Consider the following 15,903-nt stretch of genomic DNA (forward strand, 5'->3'; position numbering starts at 1 on the left):
AGCTGCTATAGAAAGTCTAAATGATGAGTCATAGAAGCAGCTCTTCATAGGTTACCTTACATTTGACGTATACATGGATTGTGAGTACATTGAAGACTTCTTTAAACGTGGCTTTACAACAAATGAAATACTTCAACAGCTTGATGTTTCACATGGATTGTACTGAGCAAACGCACCCTTGAATATAATTTTAAGCAAGAAGCAGCTCTGGAGTATAAATAATAAAACCAATGTGGCTGAGGTGAAGACCTTCAATAAACAGCAACTGGAACTCTTTTTTTTTTTTTTTTGCTGGCAGAAAAAAAGTAAAAAAAGTAAAAAATAATAATTATGGAAATAATTTCCATAATTATATATATTGAATTAAATTAAATTATTAATATATTTAAATTAATATGTATAATATATATATATATATATATATATGTTAATTTAAATACATATATAAAAATATTTAAATTATATATATTAAATTAATTATTTTGGTGTTGGCACACAGTCCGTTATTTGTCTATTTATCCCAACACAAAATAAGTGGAAATATATATATATATATATATTTACGCTTCTTTTTTTAAACTGAAATAATCAATTTAATTTAACAACTAATTTGATGGTGAATAAGAAACTAAAAAGCATTTTTTGCTGATAGGAGATCAAAGGAAAAATATAACGCTTTATATTTCTTTCATTGTTAATTATTAACTAAATATGTATTGATATACTGTTGGTTTTAAAAGCTTTTACTGCATTTTGTTAGTTTCGGGGTTAAAGTCAATAACTCACAGAAGTATCCTTAAATCAAACACTACTACTGTGTCATCAGACGAATGTTATCTGTAATTCATTACGTTACGGGCTGCAACTAACGACTATTCTCTTGATTAAATCCATAGCTGGTTGTGTCCATAAAATGTCAGAAGTAGAAAAGACTGATTTTGTTTTGTTCAAACAAAAGAAAAAACACGGTTTAAACATCATAAAGACGAAGAAAAGCAACAAATCGAATGACGAACAAGTGACTAAATGTAGTTATTTGTGTTTCATCTGCTGATCAAATAAAAAAGAGAAACCACGTCAGTGCAGAAGCAAAACTGTATTCTGGAGACAGAAAGCACCAATAGATCGCTTTAAATTATGAAATAATTATGGACATTTACAGCAACACAAGTACTTGATAACACGAGGAAAACACAGACTTTATGATGTCACTTCCTGTCAATCATGAGGTCCAATGTTTACGGCGGTATAAAGAAGAACAAACGAGATATAAAGTACAAAATGTTGAAATGGCAGAACAAAGTGTCACAACAGACAACGTTTAACATTCTATAGTAAGACAAGCGGATTTCCAGATTGAGAACAAACAGGTAAAAAAAAATTAAAAAGACAAAGTGTGCAATTAAGAGTTCAGTAAACCAGTTAGATGGAGATTCGTCGGGACAAGCAGTGGTTTTTATATTTGTGAAATTTACGTCACAGCGAAAGTAAACTGACAGAAATTAAGCAGCGTTTATATTTTACCTTTCTGTTCTTCTTCCACCTTCTAGAGATCACATTCACGTCACAAACCAGAGTTATTGGTGAGTTTAAGAGCTGAAACTAGGCTACAATCACAGTCACAGTATCACACACACGCGTGTATATATATATATATATATATATACACACACACACACAGTTCTTTGCATATTCAGACCATTTACAAAAGGAATAGTGTGACATTTTGGGGGAAAGTTATTTGCATCCAGGTGGAGCGTTAGATGAGAACGTTAATAACATTTAAACAGCCAGGAGACAGTTAGCTTAGCATAAAGGCTGGAAACAGCTAGCCAAAACCCTCCAACGAGCACCTTTAAAAGCTCGTTAATTAATGTCTCGTATCACGTTTATTTAATCTGTACAAAAATTTATATTTGACACAAAACAAATGAATCGCTGAGAGTGTGTTAGTGTCTTAGATTGTGTCAGTTCAGTTCTAACGTGTGTCTGTTCAGAATTGTGTGCAGAGTTAAATGTTTAGTGTGAATAATGTGGAGAAAAACGGCAAAAACTGAATATTTTCCGGGATTGTCGCCACAGAAAACCAGTTTATATCACATTAAATATATTAATATTGTAATACGTTGTGTTACCTCCTTCAGCGACAGATTCTTACAAATTTAAACCTTAAAAATCGCCACTTTAAAAAAAGGCTAATTGTGATTTTTTTACACTTGATGCGGACAGAACGAGTAAATCTTTGAACTTCAGAGGTGCTTGTTGGCTGACTTGAACAGAGCAAGGCTAGCTGTTTCCCTTCGCTTCCAGTCTTTGTGCTAAGCTAAGCTAACTGGCCAGTGGATGAAGCTTTATTGTCATGAGAGCGATGTTGATTCTCTCATCTAACGGTACAGATGTTAAAAGACTTCCTGTTTAAATGGCCCTTCCTGCCCCCGCTGCCGCTCAGCTGTGGTCCTGTGTTCGTGTTCGGAGGTTCAGCTGAAGCCGTCGTTCCACTCCATCACTTTGTCGTACTCTTGGATCTTCTGTTTGATGTGCGACAGTTTGCTCTTCAGGTACTCGCAGCGCTCTTTCTTCTCCAGGAAAGTCGGGTCCTGGTTTGAGGACGCAGAGACACAAAAATATGTTTTTAGGATTTTCACTTTATGGATTATTTACTGTTCAGGAGCAGCTTAGAGCAGAGACACAGACAGGAAGTCAGACAGCATTGAGAGACGGACGAACACGTCTCCAGCTAACCGGACACACACGTCTCTCACACTCACAGACTTTAGAGACTTGGTCTTCTCATGAGATTTGTTTACAATCACAAAAATATGGAATAACGGCCAGACTTATCCTTCAATCTGAGACTGTTTATACTGAAGTGTTTGAAGTATTCAGGTTTGAATGTTTGTGAAGCAGTGAGCACCAGATGTGTGATCGTAAACGGATGTTTGATACGTTGTACTGTTGTAGATTTACTTCATTTATCAAGAAGAATTCAAAGTAACACGAGGTGAGTAACTGATGTTTAAATGCTCATTTTGGGGGCAAAGTTTTCCGTCAAACTGCGTGAAAAACATCTTTCCTGAGAGACACAAAGCCTCGATGTGAACGTTAGAGGAGAAAACACTGAGGGGAGATATATACAGTATATATATATATATATATATATATATATATATATACTGTATATATCTATATATACTGTATATATAAACACGAGTAGCTGATATTGAGTGTAAACAACACGGACGAGACAGTCAGCTCACGTTTTTCTTCCTCTGGTAGTCCTGAAGGATTCTGTTGATGCGATCAACCTCCTGCAAGCAGACAGAGAGACAAAGAGTCTGAATTAAACTTTAAGTTGTTTCCATTAAAGAAGAGAAATGCAGGACGACGAGGGAAGGAATGTGAGGGTGGAGGAGGAAGTACAGCGGGAACAGGAAGTGCAAACAGAGGAAGTAACGAGGGACATTTTAACAACACAAAGACTGGGTGCAATAATCCAAACACACCTCGCCTCATGAACTGGACCTCATATTGAACGAGTGATGACCTTTGTAATATAACATGCAAAGTGCAGTCCAGTGTGCTGTGGCGGTGAGTGTTTTACATAATGTATGCTGAATACTCAGATATTAAAGGGTAGTCCTGTAATAAACACACACAACAGCATCTCATCCTCTACTCTGAGGAGAATATAAATCCATAGCTAGATCCTACAATTCCCATAATGCAACACAACATCAATAAACCCTCTGTGCCTGGTGAACACGTCCTCTGTTTAACTCCTGACCTGCTGTGTAAGACCGGTGAGTGAACTATATGTAAATATGACAAACAGACGGCTAGAAACCCGACTTGATAGAAGTAAGGATGCAGATATCTGTAAGCAGTCACCATCCGGCTGGTCGGATGCTGAGGCAGACTGCGCATCATGGCGTCCATCTCATCGAACTTCTTGAGGGTCGCCTGCATCTCTGCGTGGAGCTCCTTGTACTCTGCGTACTGGTCGTTGAACACGGCTCGGTACTGGTCCCGCTCCTCGTCGGACCGGACGGTCGGGTACTTCCTGCAGGAGGGAGGCGGAGAGGAACCCGTCAGTCACCCGGAGACTAAACTCACGACACGATCTCACCAGAGCAGAGCCAGACCTGGACTACATTATGATGTCACGGGACGGTTTGTGTGAAATCATCTTTAGTCTTCTGTCATATTAAACTGAATCTCTTCGGGTTTTTGATGGTTTATTGGACAAAAACATTTGCATATTTCTACTCTGGAAATCTGGAATAATTTGGTATTTTAAAATCAAACGATTAATTCAGAAAACAATCGCTGGATTCATCTGTAATTAAATACGACTGTATATTTCATCTACTTCACTATACAGGAGGGACGCCCCCCCGAAACCCACTGCAGGTAACGTTAGTGATGTCATACGTTAGTGACGTCATACAGAGTTTGATCAGAAGAACAAGATAACCAATGAAAGATAATCACTTAGATAATCGTTGAGCTGAGAATGTATTTTAAAGATTTGAACTTCTTGTGTTGCTGCTCAAGAAAGACTTTTTGTTTACATACAAGAATAATAAAGATTCTGTTCTTAATTAATTGTCTTTTTTCTCACAAAAGAGTCAAAAAGAACCGATGAGAGTATCGATAGGAGTACTAGTGTGGATAGTAACGGCAGCGATGCCCGCACAGTGTGATGTATGTGTGAGCAGCTCTTACCCGATGTAGTCGGGCACAATAACGGGTTTTGGAATGTGTCCCGATGGTATCGCTCCCTGTAGAATGTGAGCTGGAGCAGCTTTTGGAGCGGCTTTGATGGGAACCACTGAGGAGCCTTCGACCTGCACTGGAGCTCTGTGTAGTGGAGCGGAAACCGGAGGCATCTGCAGGAAATCACACAGACAAAATGAATACCGAATAGAATAGAAAGAGGGGCGGCTTTCATCGAACACAAATGTGTTCATGTTGCAGCAGCAGATGCTCACCAATGACTGTGCAGCTCGCGTGTCGGAGGGATACATCTGTGTACACAAAGCATATAATCCATCAACACGAACAATGAGGAGTAACTATTAAAGGAATCGTTGTGACAGAATGTCAGAGCGTTAGACGAGAAGATCGATGCCACTCTCATGTCTGTCCGCTAAATATGAGGCTGCAGCCGGGAGACGGTTAGCTTAGCTTAGCATTAAGACTGGAAACAGGGGGAAACAGCTAGCCTGGCTCTGTCCAAAAATCCACCAATCAGCACCTTTAAAGCTCACTAAACTAGTCCACAACATGTCGTCTTTACACTTTCTTGAGAAACAAACTAGAGAGATTCTGTGCGCTTTAGAAGTGCTGCTAGACGGATCTGTCTTTGTTTGCTAACGTATTAAGTTAGCTAACAGCATTAGCATCTTACCTTGGATAAAAAATGTGTTAATCTTCATTGGATTGAGCTGTGACTGAGGTCTTCCATATTGTTTCATACATATTTGTTACCTTTGGAAGGAGCCAGGCTAGCTGTTTCCCCCTGTTTCCAGTCTTTATGCTAAGCTAAGCTAACCGTCTCCTGGTTTTAGCTTCCTATTTATCCCACAAACAAAAGAGTGGTATCAATCTTCTCCTCTAACTCTGAGCAAGAATGCAACTCATATGTCCTAAAAGGTTGGACGACTCCTTTAAGAGACCAAAACAGAAACAAACAAGACATCAGAACATGAGTTTCACACGTTGTGATTCTCAATAACGAGCATAGCTGTAAGCAATGTGCACGTTCTGCCCTCCAGCAGCACACAGGCAGGACTCCACCGTCTCATTCCTCGAAGGCTGTAAGCCTGTTTGCAAATTCTGTGGTTTGCTGTTGCATTGCAGTCCGTGTGTGTCATCAAAGTGACAGATATCTTTGGAATAATCCTTTAATTCAAAGAATCCCAACCCTTAGAACAAACCAAAGAGCTCTGACCTCGTGGCCGTGCTTCTCCCGGTATCTGCGTGCAGCTTCGTGTCTCCACAGCTTGAGACAGACGGCGGCTCCGATCAGATACACGACCAAATTGACGAACAGGAAGATGATGGCGGCGATCTGGCCGGCCTCCGTCCTGCAGAACGCCCCGTTGATGCCGTTGTTGAAGACCGGGTAGGAGCAGAGGCCTCCGCGGGTCGTGTCTCGGACGTAGACGATGCCTGGCCAACAAACAGGAAAAATATATTTAGCGGGAAAAATATACTTTGAAACCAGATGAAGTGAAGGATACTCGAGGTGACGGCAACGACGCTTGTTACTGTACGTGCAATAAAATATTTGCGGGTAAAAAGACAATTCATCTGTGAACATGTAAACAAAAGTGAAACCCAATCCAGTCGGCCACCGCTGACTGAGACAAAGCAGGAGGAGGACTTCCTGATTCCTTATAAACTTCACTGTCCCTTTAATCTAAATTAGATCTCGCAAACATCAACTGTTAACAGCGAGAGTTTAATAAGTAAAATGAAACGCATAAATAAAAGCAGAACAAATACAAGGACAAACCTACCGGCTGCCATGAAGAGCACCGCCAGCGCCAGGTTTATGGTGAACTCCGTCAGAGGCCACCAGGACGAGTCCAGCAGGATGGTGCGGTAGTACATGGTCATCCCCAGCACCAACACTATCACCGTCACCAACCAGGCCAGCCCCGCCACCACCAACACAAACGGCGTCTTGGGGCCCGAGTAGTAGGACCCGCCTGTGACGCCACCGTACCCTCCTCCGGAGTACCCTCCTCCGGGAGACGAGTACCCGAACATGTTGAACCACTCGTTGTCTTTGTGGATGTAAGCGCAGACGCAGGCGAACACGGCAGCTCCCAGCAGGAGCTCCACGCATCCCAGAATCCTCAGCAGCCCCGCCCAGGACTTCATGTAGGCGTAGCGCTGATTGTACTCCTCCACCCGCTCGCTGTAGGTCAGACCCGTGCGGTGGGTGCGCCCCGACACGGACTCGTGGCCGTCCCGTAGCTCCAGGAGCTCCTTGCGCGAGTTGTAGCTGCCGCCCGAGCCGCCATACGGATCTCGGTACGATCCGGGAACCGAGGGGGAGTGCGGCGGAGAACAGCGCACCCCGTCGCTGGTACTGTTGTTGTTGTTGTTACATGAGGAGGCGGGCATGGAACTATTCGGGTTACTGCTGCGGTTGCTTGCTCTGAACAAGTCCTTCCAGGAGTCCGGGATGAAGCGGTGGACCGGTTTGATGTCGAGGGCCGGGTCGTGGTCCGGGTTCACCTCGTCCTCGCTGCCACCGAGATCGAACTCGGGTCCCACGGGAGGCTGGTCCGGCAGGGGTGGTGGAGGGAGCGGGTCGGCGCTCTGGGCGAGGGGGGCCGCTCTCTGCTCGCTCAGCAGATCGTAGGAGTCTGCTCGGGGCAACGAGCCGGGCGGCACCTGGTCGTAGTACGGCGACTGGCGGACGCGCTCAGTGCGTCCGTAAAAGCCTCCTCCATTGGACATGAGGATGGTGATGGTCCCTGAGAGCGCACACACACACACACACACACACACACACACACACATTCAGTGAGTCTTGTTTAAACGTCTTTCAAGTAATTATTTTTCTTTCAGCTCAAACAGTTAGCTGCTCGACAACTATTTTGATAATTTATTAACTATTTAACAAATTTTTTAAAGCAGAAGCGACAAACATTTGCTGCTTCCAGCGACTCAAATATGAGGATTTGCTGCTTTTAAAATTGTAAAGTAAACAATTTTAAGTTTTGGACAAAAATGGACATTTAAGTATATCATCTTGTGCATTTTTCTGATGTTTAATAAACCAAACAAATAACAGATTAAAACGTAGGTGACATCTGATAGACTGTTTATAAGAAGTGGACGTAGTCATCGTGACGTCACTCATTGGTTTGTGGATGTTTTGAAGCCTCGAGTTCAGCAATTTGGTTGTCGCCATCTTGGCTTTTTTGCAACCAGTGAACAGAAGTGACCATATCAGGACTGAGGAGGAGTGACGTAGAGACGCCGTATACGTCTCTGGTAGAGACCTGTCAATCACCGTGTAGCCCCGCCCTAAAGCATCCCCTGCTTTATGGTCTGTTTGACTCTTTACGACATCCTTAAATGTCTTGTTTGGTTCAACCAACAGTCCAAAACTAAAAGTTCTACAATTTACTATTTTATAAGACAAAGAAAGCAGCAAATCCTCAAAAATGACCAGAACATGTATCGATTAAAAAAAATCACAAACAGAACCGAGAAGATAAAGAAAGAGGAAATGTAAAAAAAAGAAGAAGCCAGAAGGTTAAAAGTCCCAGAATTATGAGAAATTCAAATTATACATTCAAGAGTTTCCTTCATGCGTCTGTTTACTGCACAAACCGACAGACACAGATTACCCACAAGTACCCGAGGTCACCAGAGAACGTTATCCATCTTCCTCATGCAAGCTGAGTCAAGAATGCATTTTTGTGCTGCACCCAAATACGTAGCACTGCTGTTGTTGTTGTTGTTGTAATAATGTGTCGTTTCCCAAAATGCTCAACTTACCAGTAGCACAGAAATACATTCTTGACAACCAATCAGCCCTTAAAAGCCCGTTTCTTTATTGATCCCGAGAGGTTTAAAAGAAGAGTATGAACTGTGCTTGAATACCTCTTTCACACGCAGTCACTCAGCACCACTTACATTGGCCTGCAGGTCAGAATGCAAACCTGGTGTGAACGTACAGAGAGCCGAGGATTCTCCTGTAAACACAGAGAGAGAGAGACAGGAAGCTATTAGAGGAGAAGACGGGGAATAAACAGCATCACAACGTCTTCATTGTTTGTTCTGTCCAATCACAGGCTCAAATATATATATATATATATATATATATATAGATATTCATATTTACAGTGATATGAAGCTGAGACAAAGCAGCAAATCCTCACATGTGAGAAGCTGGAAACAGAGAATGTTTCAGTGGATCAATCAGATAATTAAGTGGCGACAAAAGGAAGTATTTAATGGTTCCAGCTTCACAAAAGTGAAGATTTGGGTCAACAATTGTAATGTTTTAGTAATAATGTTGAGGTGTGGACTCAACAAACATTGTGAAGGTGTCACTTTGGGTTCTTTAATGATTGTGACGCCATTTCTCACTATTTCTACAAACCAAAAAATCAATTGATTAATGGAGAAACAATCAGCAGATGAATCCATAATTAAGATAATCATGAGTTAATAGTTTAAAATGAGCTCCAGCTCAGCCAACTACAACAGAGAAATCCTGCTTTTACATGAATACACGAGTCATAATCATAATGTAAAGATAGATTATATAATACATTACTTTCACTAATGACAAAGTATTCTTACAGGTACATTTGAATACTTCCTCCACCAATCGGTGCGTCAGAGACACTTTAAATGTATTATTAAACCACCAGCACATATGAAGTAATTAAGATCTGCTGCATCGTTACCAGCTGCAACATTAAAGTGATGAACAAATAAACGCATCAATAATCATAATCCAGTAATATAATATATTCTGCAAATTAACCACAACGCACGATGAGTGCTTTTACTTTATTAATACCGTAAGTACATTTTTCCTTTACTGAAGTAACATATTTTAAACACACTTTTAATTGTTAAGTACAGTAATATTAATCCAAAAAACATCATAGTGTAAAATACTGACAGGAACATTTTACTATACTTTGAGTACTTTAGATACATTTTCCTGATTACATACTTTTAATTAATTATGGTTTTCAATGCAGAACTTTTACTTGTAGCAGAGTATCAGAATACTTCCTCCTAGGATAACTGTCCACATTGATGACAGTTTGTGTACTAATACATCAACAGTTTGTGTACTAATACATCAACAGACACCTCCTGTTATGAGGAAGCTGTTATAACACTACAGGAGTGTATATGTATATATATATATATATATATATATATATATATATATATATATATATACATATGTCAGCTCTAATATAACAACATGACATTAATATAGAGACAATATAAAGTTATAAATATACATAAACTGTGTGCAGTCAAGGAGGCCTAATGACGTAAAAACAGACGTTGGCTCTGAGCCAGAGGAACGAGTCAAACAACTCAATAATTTGAGTCCGTTTAACGTAATTATCGTGTTTATAGGTATTATATTTAAGTACGTTAGTTTTTTTTAAATGTCGTAAACTGTTTTTGAAAGTTTAGTCACGACAGAAGCGGTAAACTTACGTTACGTTCACTGACTGTTCGACAGTAAAAAGTTCACATTCCACACAGTAATGACTCCTGATCGATAGCCAACGCACCGCAGTGATCGATACATCTGATTATGGGATGTAGATACAGTCCGTTAGTCCTTCCTCACTTACCTTGTTCGCTTCTCTTCCTCGCTTCTTCTCCTCCTCCTCCTTTTTTCTTCTTCTCTTGTTTCAGGAGCATTAAACCAACAGGTTTCGCTCCGACGCGACCACGTGACCTGCCCATCCCCGTGACGTCACTCAGGCAATGGAGGAGGAGGAGGAGGGGGGGGGGGTTACCTGTTTGAAACAACACCTGAGGCGGCCATGACTTATAAACAGAGTACATTTACTCAAGTACCGTTTTGTGGTACTTGTACTGAAGTATTCACACTTTGTGTACCTGTATACTTGTATTCCACAACATCTCAGAGGCAAATATTGTACTTTTTACTCCACTACAGTTATTGAATAGCTTTACTTCCTGTACTTGCTAAATAAAGTTTTGTTTTATTAAATATTTTTAATCCAGGTTAAAAACGTAAAAACGTATTACACATATATATTTACATATATATACATATACACATATATATATATATATATGTGTGTAAATGAGCGTACAATTATTATTATTATTTGTAATATTATTATTATTTATATTGTATTACTTTACTCCTCCTTTGACCAATTCATACAATTGTTTGATTTTATGTTTGTGTATCTTCTGTAACCTCTAACACTAAGGATTTCCATTTGTAGTAAATAATTGAAGTCAAATATAAATGTTTTGTAATGCCTAACCTAGAGTGGGATACACACTATTAAAATCAATAAAACATATTAACAAAAAAACAAACAAAAGGTGCAATTATTTGAGCTATTTCTGTATTTTTATACACACTTGGAGTTATAGTTAATGAAAAAACATGTTAGGAAACAAGAGCACAAACCAAGAGAGAAATACAAGAGGGACAAAAAACAGTACAAAACAATAAGTAGACATTTATACAGCTAGCTGGATTGTATCAATACTTATATTTGAAGTACTTTGAGTACATTTATCAGATAGTAAAGGATCAGAATACTTCTTCCACCACTGACCATCTGTGGAGAGTTTCTTGCTGAGCACTAGATGGCGCTCTGTGGTTAAAGTAGAACAGGTGAGTCCTGTTCAGCAGAGCTTCTGTCACAGAACATTTGATTTATTTGACTCAGTTCTGACAATAAAGTTTCAGTTTACAAAAGTCTGAACACAAAAGTCTGCTCGTCTGATTTTCAATCTCCCCTAAAACGTAAACTTTAAGGTTTATTTTGGTGTTGGAGCATTAACATTATTTTTTATAATAATTAATCATAAATAATTAATTATATATACACACATATTTACATATATAATTAAATATAGAAATAATTGTGATGCATTTTTATACATAACATTTAACTTACAAAACAGGGCATAAATGAATGAATTTACGAGGATGAACCACTAGACTAACGATTTAAAGTTACAGGAATATATATATATATTGTTCCTGTATTAGAGAATTTCAGGTAATATAGTTCAAACATTAAAGACTTTGAGCGTGAAAAGTTAATTCTTTGTCAGCCTGGTTTTATTCAATCATAACCAATCAACACATAACACACAAGTGTCCACATCTTCATAAGGGAACTGGTTTTAGCACTAAAATCATTTTTGAATTACTATTAAACCCAAAAATTTAAAGGGCCAGTGTGTTGGATTTGGCGGCATCTAGTGGTGAGATTGCAGATTGCAACCGACTGAAACTTCTCCCGCTCCCTATGTAGACATGAAGCGCTCATTCTGAGCTAATAAAAACACATTTGGTTTCAGGTGATTATCCACCAACGAAAAACATACTTATTCATATTATATTCCATTTCTGCGATGGGGGCTACACACTGGCCCTTTAAGAGACTCAAAGTTAGGACTGACACTACCCATAGATTCAGGAGTTCCCTCCAAACTCCAGCCAGTTAGGATGTCTTGTGAATGTGGCTCCAGGGGCCCCGGGCCCTCTATCGCTCAATGACGACAAAAAGGAGACGTCGGGGTCCTTTGTGCACAAGTCAAAGCTTCACTCACGCCGCCATCTTGGCCTTTGTGTTTCTGGCATACATTGTCTGTCTTTGATGGGCGTCTCGCTCGGTGGACAAAACCAGAAGTAAAAGTACTTTTACTTCCTTCTATCATCGATCGATTGTAGAATACCAAACTTCAAACATATATTTTTGATGATTCTTCCTAATTATCTCAACCAGCGATGTTCTGCCTCCCACCATCAATCGTGTGACAGGCCCCCTTTGGGTGGGACGTGTCTCAGGGGCCCCGTCTGTTGTGGCAGAGAGGTCAGAGGTCAACAAAACCGGCTGCATTCCCATCCAACATGATCAGCGGCTCAGTTTTCATGTTAAAGCATCGCTATGAACAAATAACTCCAGGGAGTCATCCTTCAATACCTCTTTCAGAAGCAATAAAAGCATTAAAAGTATTTATTCTTTGTCATTTTGATTACTTTGGACAGAACAAAGGACTGTAACCATCCACTTTGGTTGGTTATTACATAATGCATGTATTATTACATAATGCATGTATTATTACATTTCTGATGTGGCTGCCGTCTTTCAACAGACCACAATGATCGACTTGTTTTTATTCAATAAAAACGATTATAAAAGGATGGAAATAAATGAAAAGGCTAAACTAGATCAGGCATTTATATCACAAATTAACCAACATGCAGAACTTTTAGCATAAGCTAACTGAAAGAATAGTGGCCAGCATAAACTTTAGTTTAAAAGCAGTAAAGTCTGTGTACATGTTGGAGTAACGTAGAGCAATCACAGCAGCTGGGGGGCCATACTTCTGTGTGTGGTCCTGGGGTGGTCTCTGGTTTTGGTTGTAGGACCTCGGGGGGCCTCTAGTTTCAGGTGAGCTGTACTCCTCACGCTATTCATGAAACACATCGTCTTCCTGCAAGTCGTTCTATCTCGGTTGACTCTTTGACCCTTTAGCTTTGCGCTGTTTCTTCACCTTCAAAAGGTGACAAGTCATTTTATCGTACGCCTGAACCCTCTCCCCAATCTCCTCTGTGTCGAGGTATTTCAGCTCACCAGCTAATCTTCTTCCTCCGGGGATGTTCAGGCATATTCTCTCCATCAACACTATCTGTTGTTCTCTGGCTATGTCCTCTTGGACTTCATGCCACACTAGAGTGAGGGTGGTTTGACCCGACTTCAGGTTGGCTTTAGCTTCTTCTTCCAGGATGTCACAGGAATCATCTCCTATGGTTGTGGTCACTAAGTCCACCACGTCGAGAGCAGTTTGTCCCGGTAAGGCTCGGATCAGGTATTCTTTACGCAGATACAGAGCGGCTCCTTCGGTGTTCAGCAACCAGCGAGGCACTGCTTGCGCCACTCTTCTGAGGTAGTCTCGGAGCGAGTGGCTTGGGTCTTTTTTCGGGCAGACGGAGCCCATGAGATCAACTTCTGCTTTTAGAGTGTTTAGATCGTGGACCTTGATCTCCGGAGCAGCGTGACGTCCTCTCTGGTGGTCGCCACATCCGTCTCCAGTCGTGTCCGGTCGTGAGAGTACCTGCGAGGCTCGAGGGCCGGAGCGATCCACTGGGCATCCTGCACTGGTTCTACTGGGAGACGGGTTGAATGACCGGTCTGTCGGTCTCAGAGCTCTGATGCTGGTTCTCTGGAAGTAAGCGTCCAGCTCCATTATATCTTGTTGGGCCTCACATATAATTTGATTCCTCAGGGCATAGTATTCTTCTTGGGTAGAGCGGTGGGATGCCCTGCGTGCTGCCATGTGTCTCTGGTTCTGCGTGGCCTGTACTCTCCACAGCTGAGTCCAGGTGAGGTGAGCTTCAGGTGGGCTCTGGAGGACCGGGTCGGCCTTCACACCGTCGTCACAGAGCAGCTTCCAGGCTGAGACAACAGATTATGATCACTTTTAGTATTCAGTCGTCATCAATTTCATCCTTTTGTTTTCTTTATCATTGAGTGAACATAGGATTATATACATTGATCAATGAAAGACAATCACATTAACGGTAATACTCAAACACTATAAAGGAATAAAAAAGACATAATTATCACAAAGAGGATAAATAACATTACTAATAAAAGTAATTTACACTTTATGGTTGAAGCTTACAAGAGTCATGCTGCATAGATGTCAGTCAGTGGTGGAAACCACAGTAAGCCTGTAGCAGCGTCAGCAGGAGCTTCAACCACAGAACGGCTCCGAGCGTCACTTCCTGTGAGAGGTGTGAGATGGTGTCACAGTCTCACAATGTCTCACAATGTTCACGCTATTTGTTTATTCATATTTGACAAGTCAATTAATTAAATGAATGAACTCTACAAGGAAATAAATACAGAGGTGAGGTTGGGAGGGGTGTGTCTGGATGTGTTTAACAAAAGAAAGAAGGATGAAAAGACAATAAGAAACAAAAAAAGAGAGAAAAAAAAAAGACTAAAAAAGCAACGTTGAACACGCCGATCAATTGATCAAAGTAAGCTCTTAATACTATTCATTGTTCATTTTTGTTGTCGTTATTCTTATTGGCATTATCTTTATGCCTCAACGTTAGATTCTTACGCTCAAACTGCTACATACCGAAGTTATCCTTCTTATACTTTCTCTGTAGGTTTCTCAGACCCGGATGAAGTGTGTGTGTGTGTGTGTGTGTGTGTGTGTGTGTGTGTGTGTGTGTGTGTGTGTGTGTGTGTGTGTGTGTATGTGTGTGTGTGTGTGTGTGTGTGTGTGCCGTTGTGCAGATTTCTTGTCTCACAATGTTCAGGTATTTGTTTAATTCTCTATTTGAGAATTAATGAATCGATGAAGTCTACAAGGAAATAAATGGTGGATAGAAAGAAAGAAAACAAAGAAGAAATAAAAAGATAAAAGACAAAAAAGAAAGAAAGAAAAGACAAAAAGAAAGAAAGATGATAAAACAGAATTGTCATCAGTTGTGTGCTGTAGTGCAGATGTCACTCACCTAATTGTGACCAGAAGGTTCGTCTCCAACGATGGCCGACGAAGCGTCTCTATTTATACGACTCACAGCGAGAGAACGGACTCCACGTGACTCAGCCCGTCACGCCTCACCGCTGAACTATGAGTCACTCGAACATCTCAACAAGCTGTCAATACGTTCACCTGATGGAACTTTAAGCATACAGTTAAATAACAGTCGTCTTTCAAATATATGTCACATCACTCTCAGTCCTTCCAACAAGAGAGGAGGAGAGACAATGAGAGGGACAAAAAGACAAGAGAGAGAGGGACAAGAAGAGAGCGACAAGGAGAAAGAAAGACAACGAGAAAGAGAGAAAAGAAATAAAGAAAAGAGAGACAAAAAGAGACAAGACAGACAACAACAAGAAAGAAGACTTTGACTTTTGTTGTCCTTTAATTAAACATCTCACTTAAAAACACCAGGACAAGAAAAACTAGGAAGACAAGACACGTGAAGAGAAAACAAGAAAAAACAGACAAGTGAGAAAGACACAAAGAGACGAGATAGAACAAGAGACGAGATAGAAAGACAAGAAAGAAGAACAAGAAATAAGACAGAGAGAAGAACAAGAAATAAGACACAGAGAGAGAGGGACAAGAAGAGAGAAGAAAGAC

General features: G+C 40.5%; 2 protein-coding genes across 3 annotated transcripts; both read right to left on the bottom strand.

Annotated features, from left to right (window-relative positions):
- Positions 1-1,077: 1,077 nt before the first annotated feature.
- marveld2a (MARVEL domain containing 2a) lies at positions 1,078-10,471 on the bottom strand. 2 transcript variants are annotated; one of them, XM_076108867.1, is made up of 9 exons: positions 10,365-10,471; positions 8,665-8,723; positions 6,525-7,493; positions 5,954-6,174; positions 4,992-5,027; positions 4,726-4,889; positions 3,889-4,060; positions 3,258-3,308; positions 1,078-2,597 (listed from the first exon to the last, which is right to left on the bottom strand). In XM_076108867.1, the coding sequence occupies exons 3-9, from the start codon at positions 7,474-7,476 to the stop codon at positions 2,478-2,480; spliced, it is 1,716 nt and encodes a 571-aa protein (XP_075964982.1). In that variant the 5' UTR covers positions 7,477-7,493; positions 8,665-8,723; positions 10,365-10,471; the 3' UTR covers positions 1,078-2,477. The 2 variants fall into 2 exon arrangements, with proteins under 2 accessions (XP_075964982.1, XP_075965065.1); XM_076108950.1 differs by having other exon boundaries at positions 10,225-10,463.
- A 1,359-nt stretch (positions 10,472-11,830) lies between these two features.
- Positions 11,831-15,805, bottom strand: LOC142969407 (uncharacterized). The gene is made up of 3 exons (XM_076109324.1): positions 15,269-15,805; positions 14,422-14,524; positions 11,831-14,192 (listed from the first exon to the last, which is right to left on the bottom strand). The coding sequence occupies exons 2-3, from the start codon at positions 14,435-14,437 to the stop codon at positions 13,243-13,245; spliced, it is 966 nt and encodes a 321-aa protein (XP_075965439.1). The 5' UTR covers positions 14,438-14,524; positions 15,269-15,805; the 3' UTR covers positions 11,831-13,242.
- Between the last annotated feature and the right edge of the window lie 98 nt (positions 15,806-15,903).

Source organism: Anarhichas minor, unplaced genomic scaffold (assembly GCF_050575085.1).
Source record: "Anarhichas minor isolate MPS153535 unplaced genomic scaffold, ASM5057508v1 ptg000002l, whole genome shotgun sequence".
Taxonomy (NCBI): Eukaryota; Metazoa; Chordata; class Actinopteri; order Perciformes; family Anarhichadidae; genus Anarhichas; species Anarhichas minor.

Coding starts and splice junctions, on each gene's coding strand:
- marveld2a (XM_076108867.1), bottom strand. CDS start 7,476: ATGTCCAATGGAGGAGGCTTTTACGGACGCACTGAGCGCGTCCGCCAG. Junction 6,175..6,524: donor GGTGCTCTTCATGGCAGCCG/GTAGGTTTGTCC, acceptor TTTGTTGGCCAG/GCATCGTCTACGTCCGAGAC. Junction 2,598..3,257: donor ACTACCAGAGGAAGAAAAAC/GTGAGCTGACTG, acceptor TCCTCAAACCAG/GACCCGACTTTCCTGGAGAA.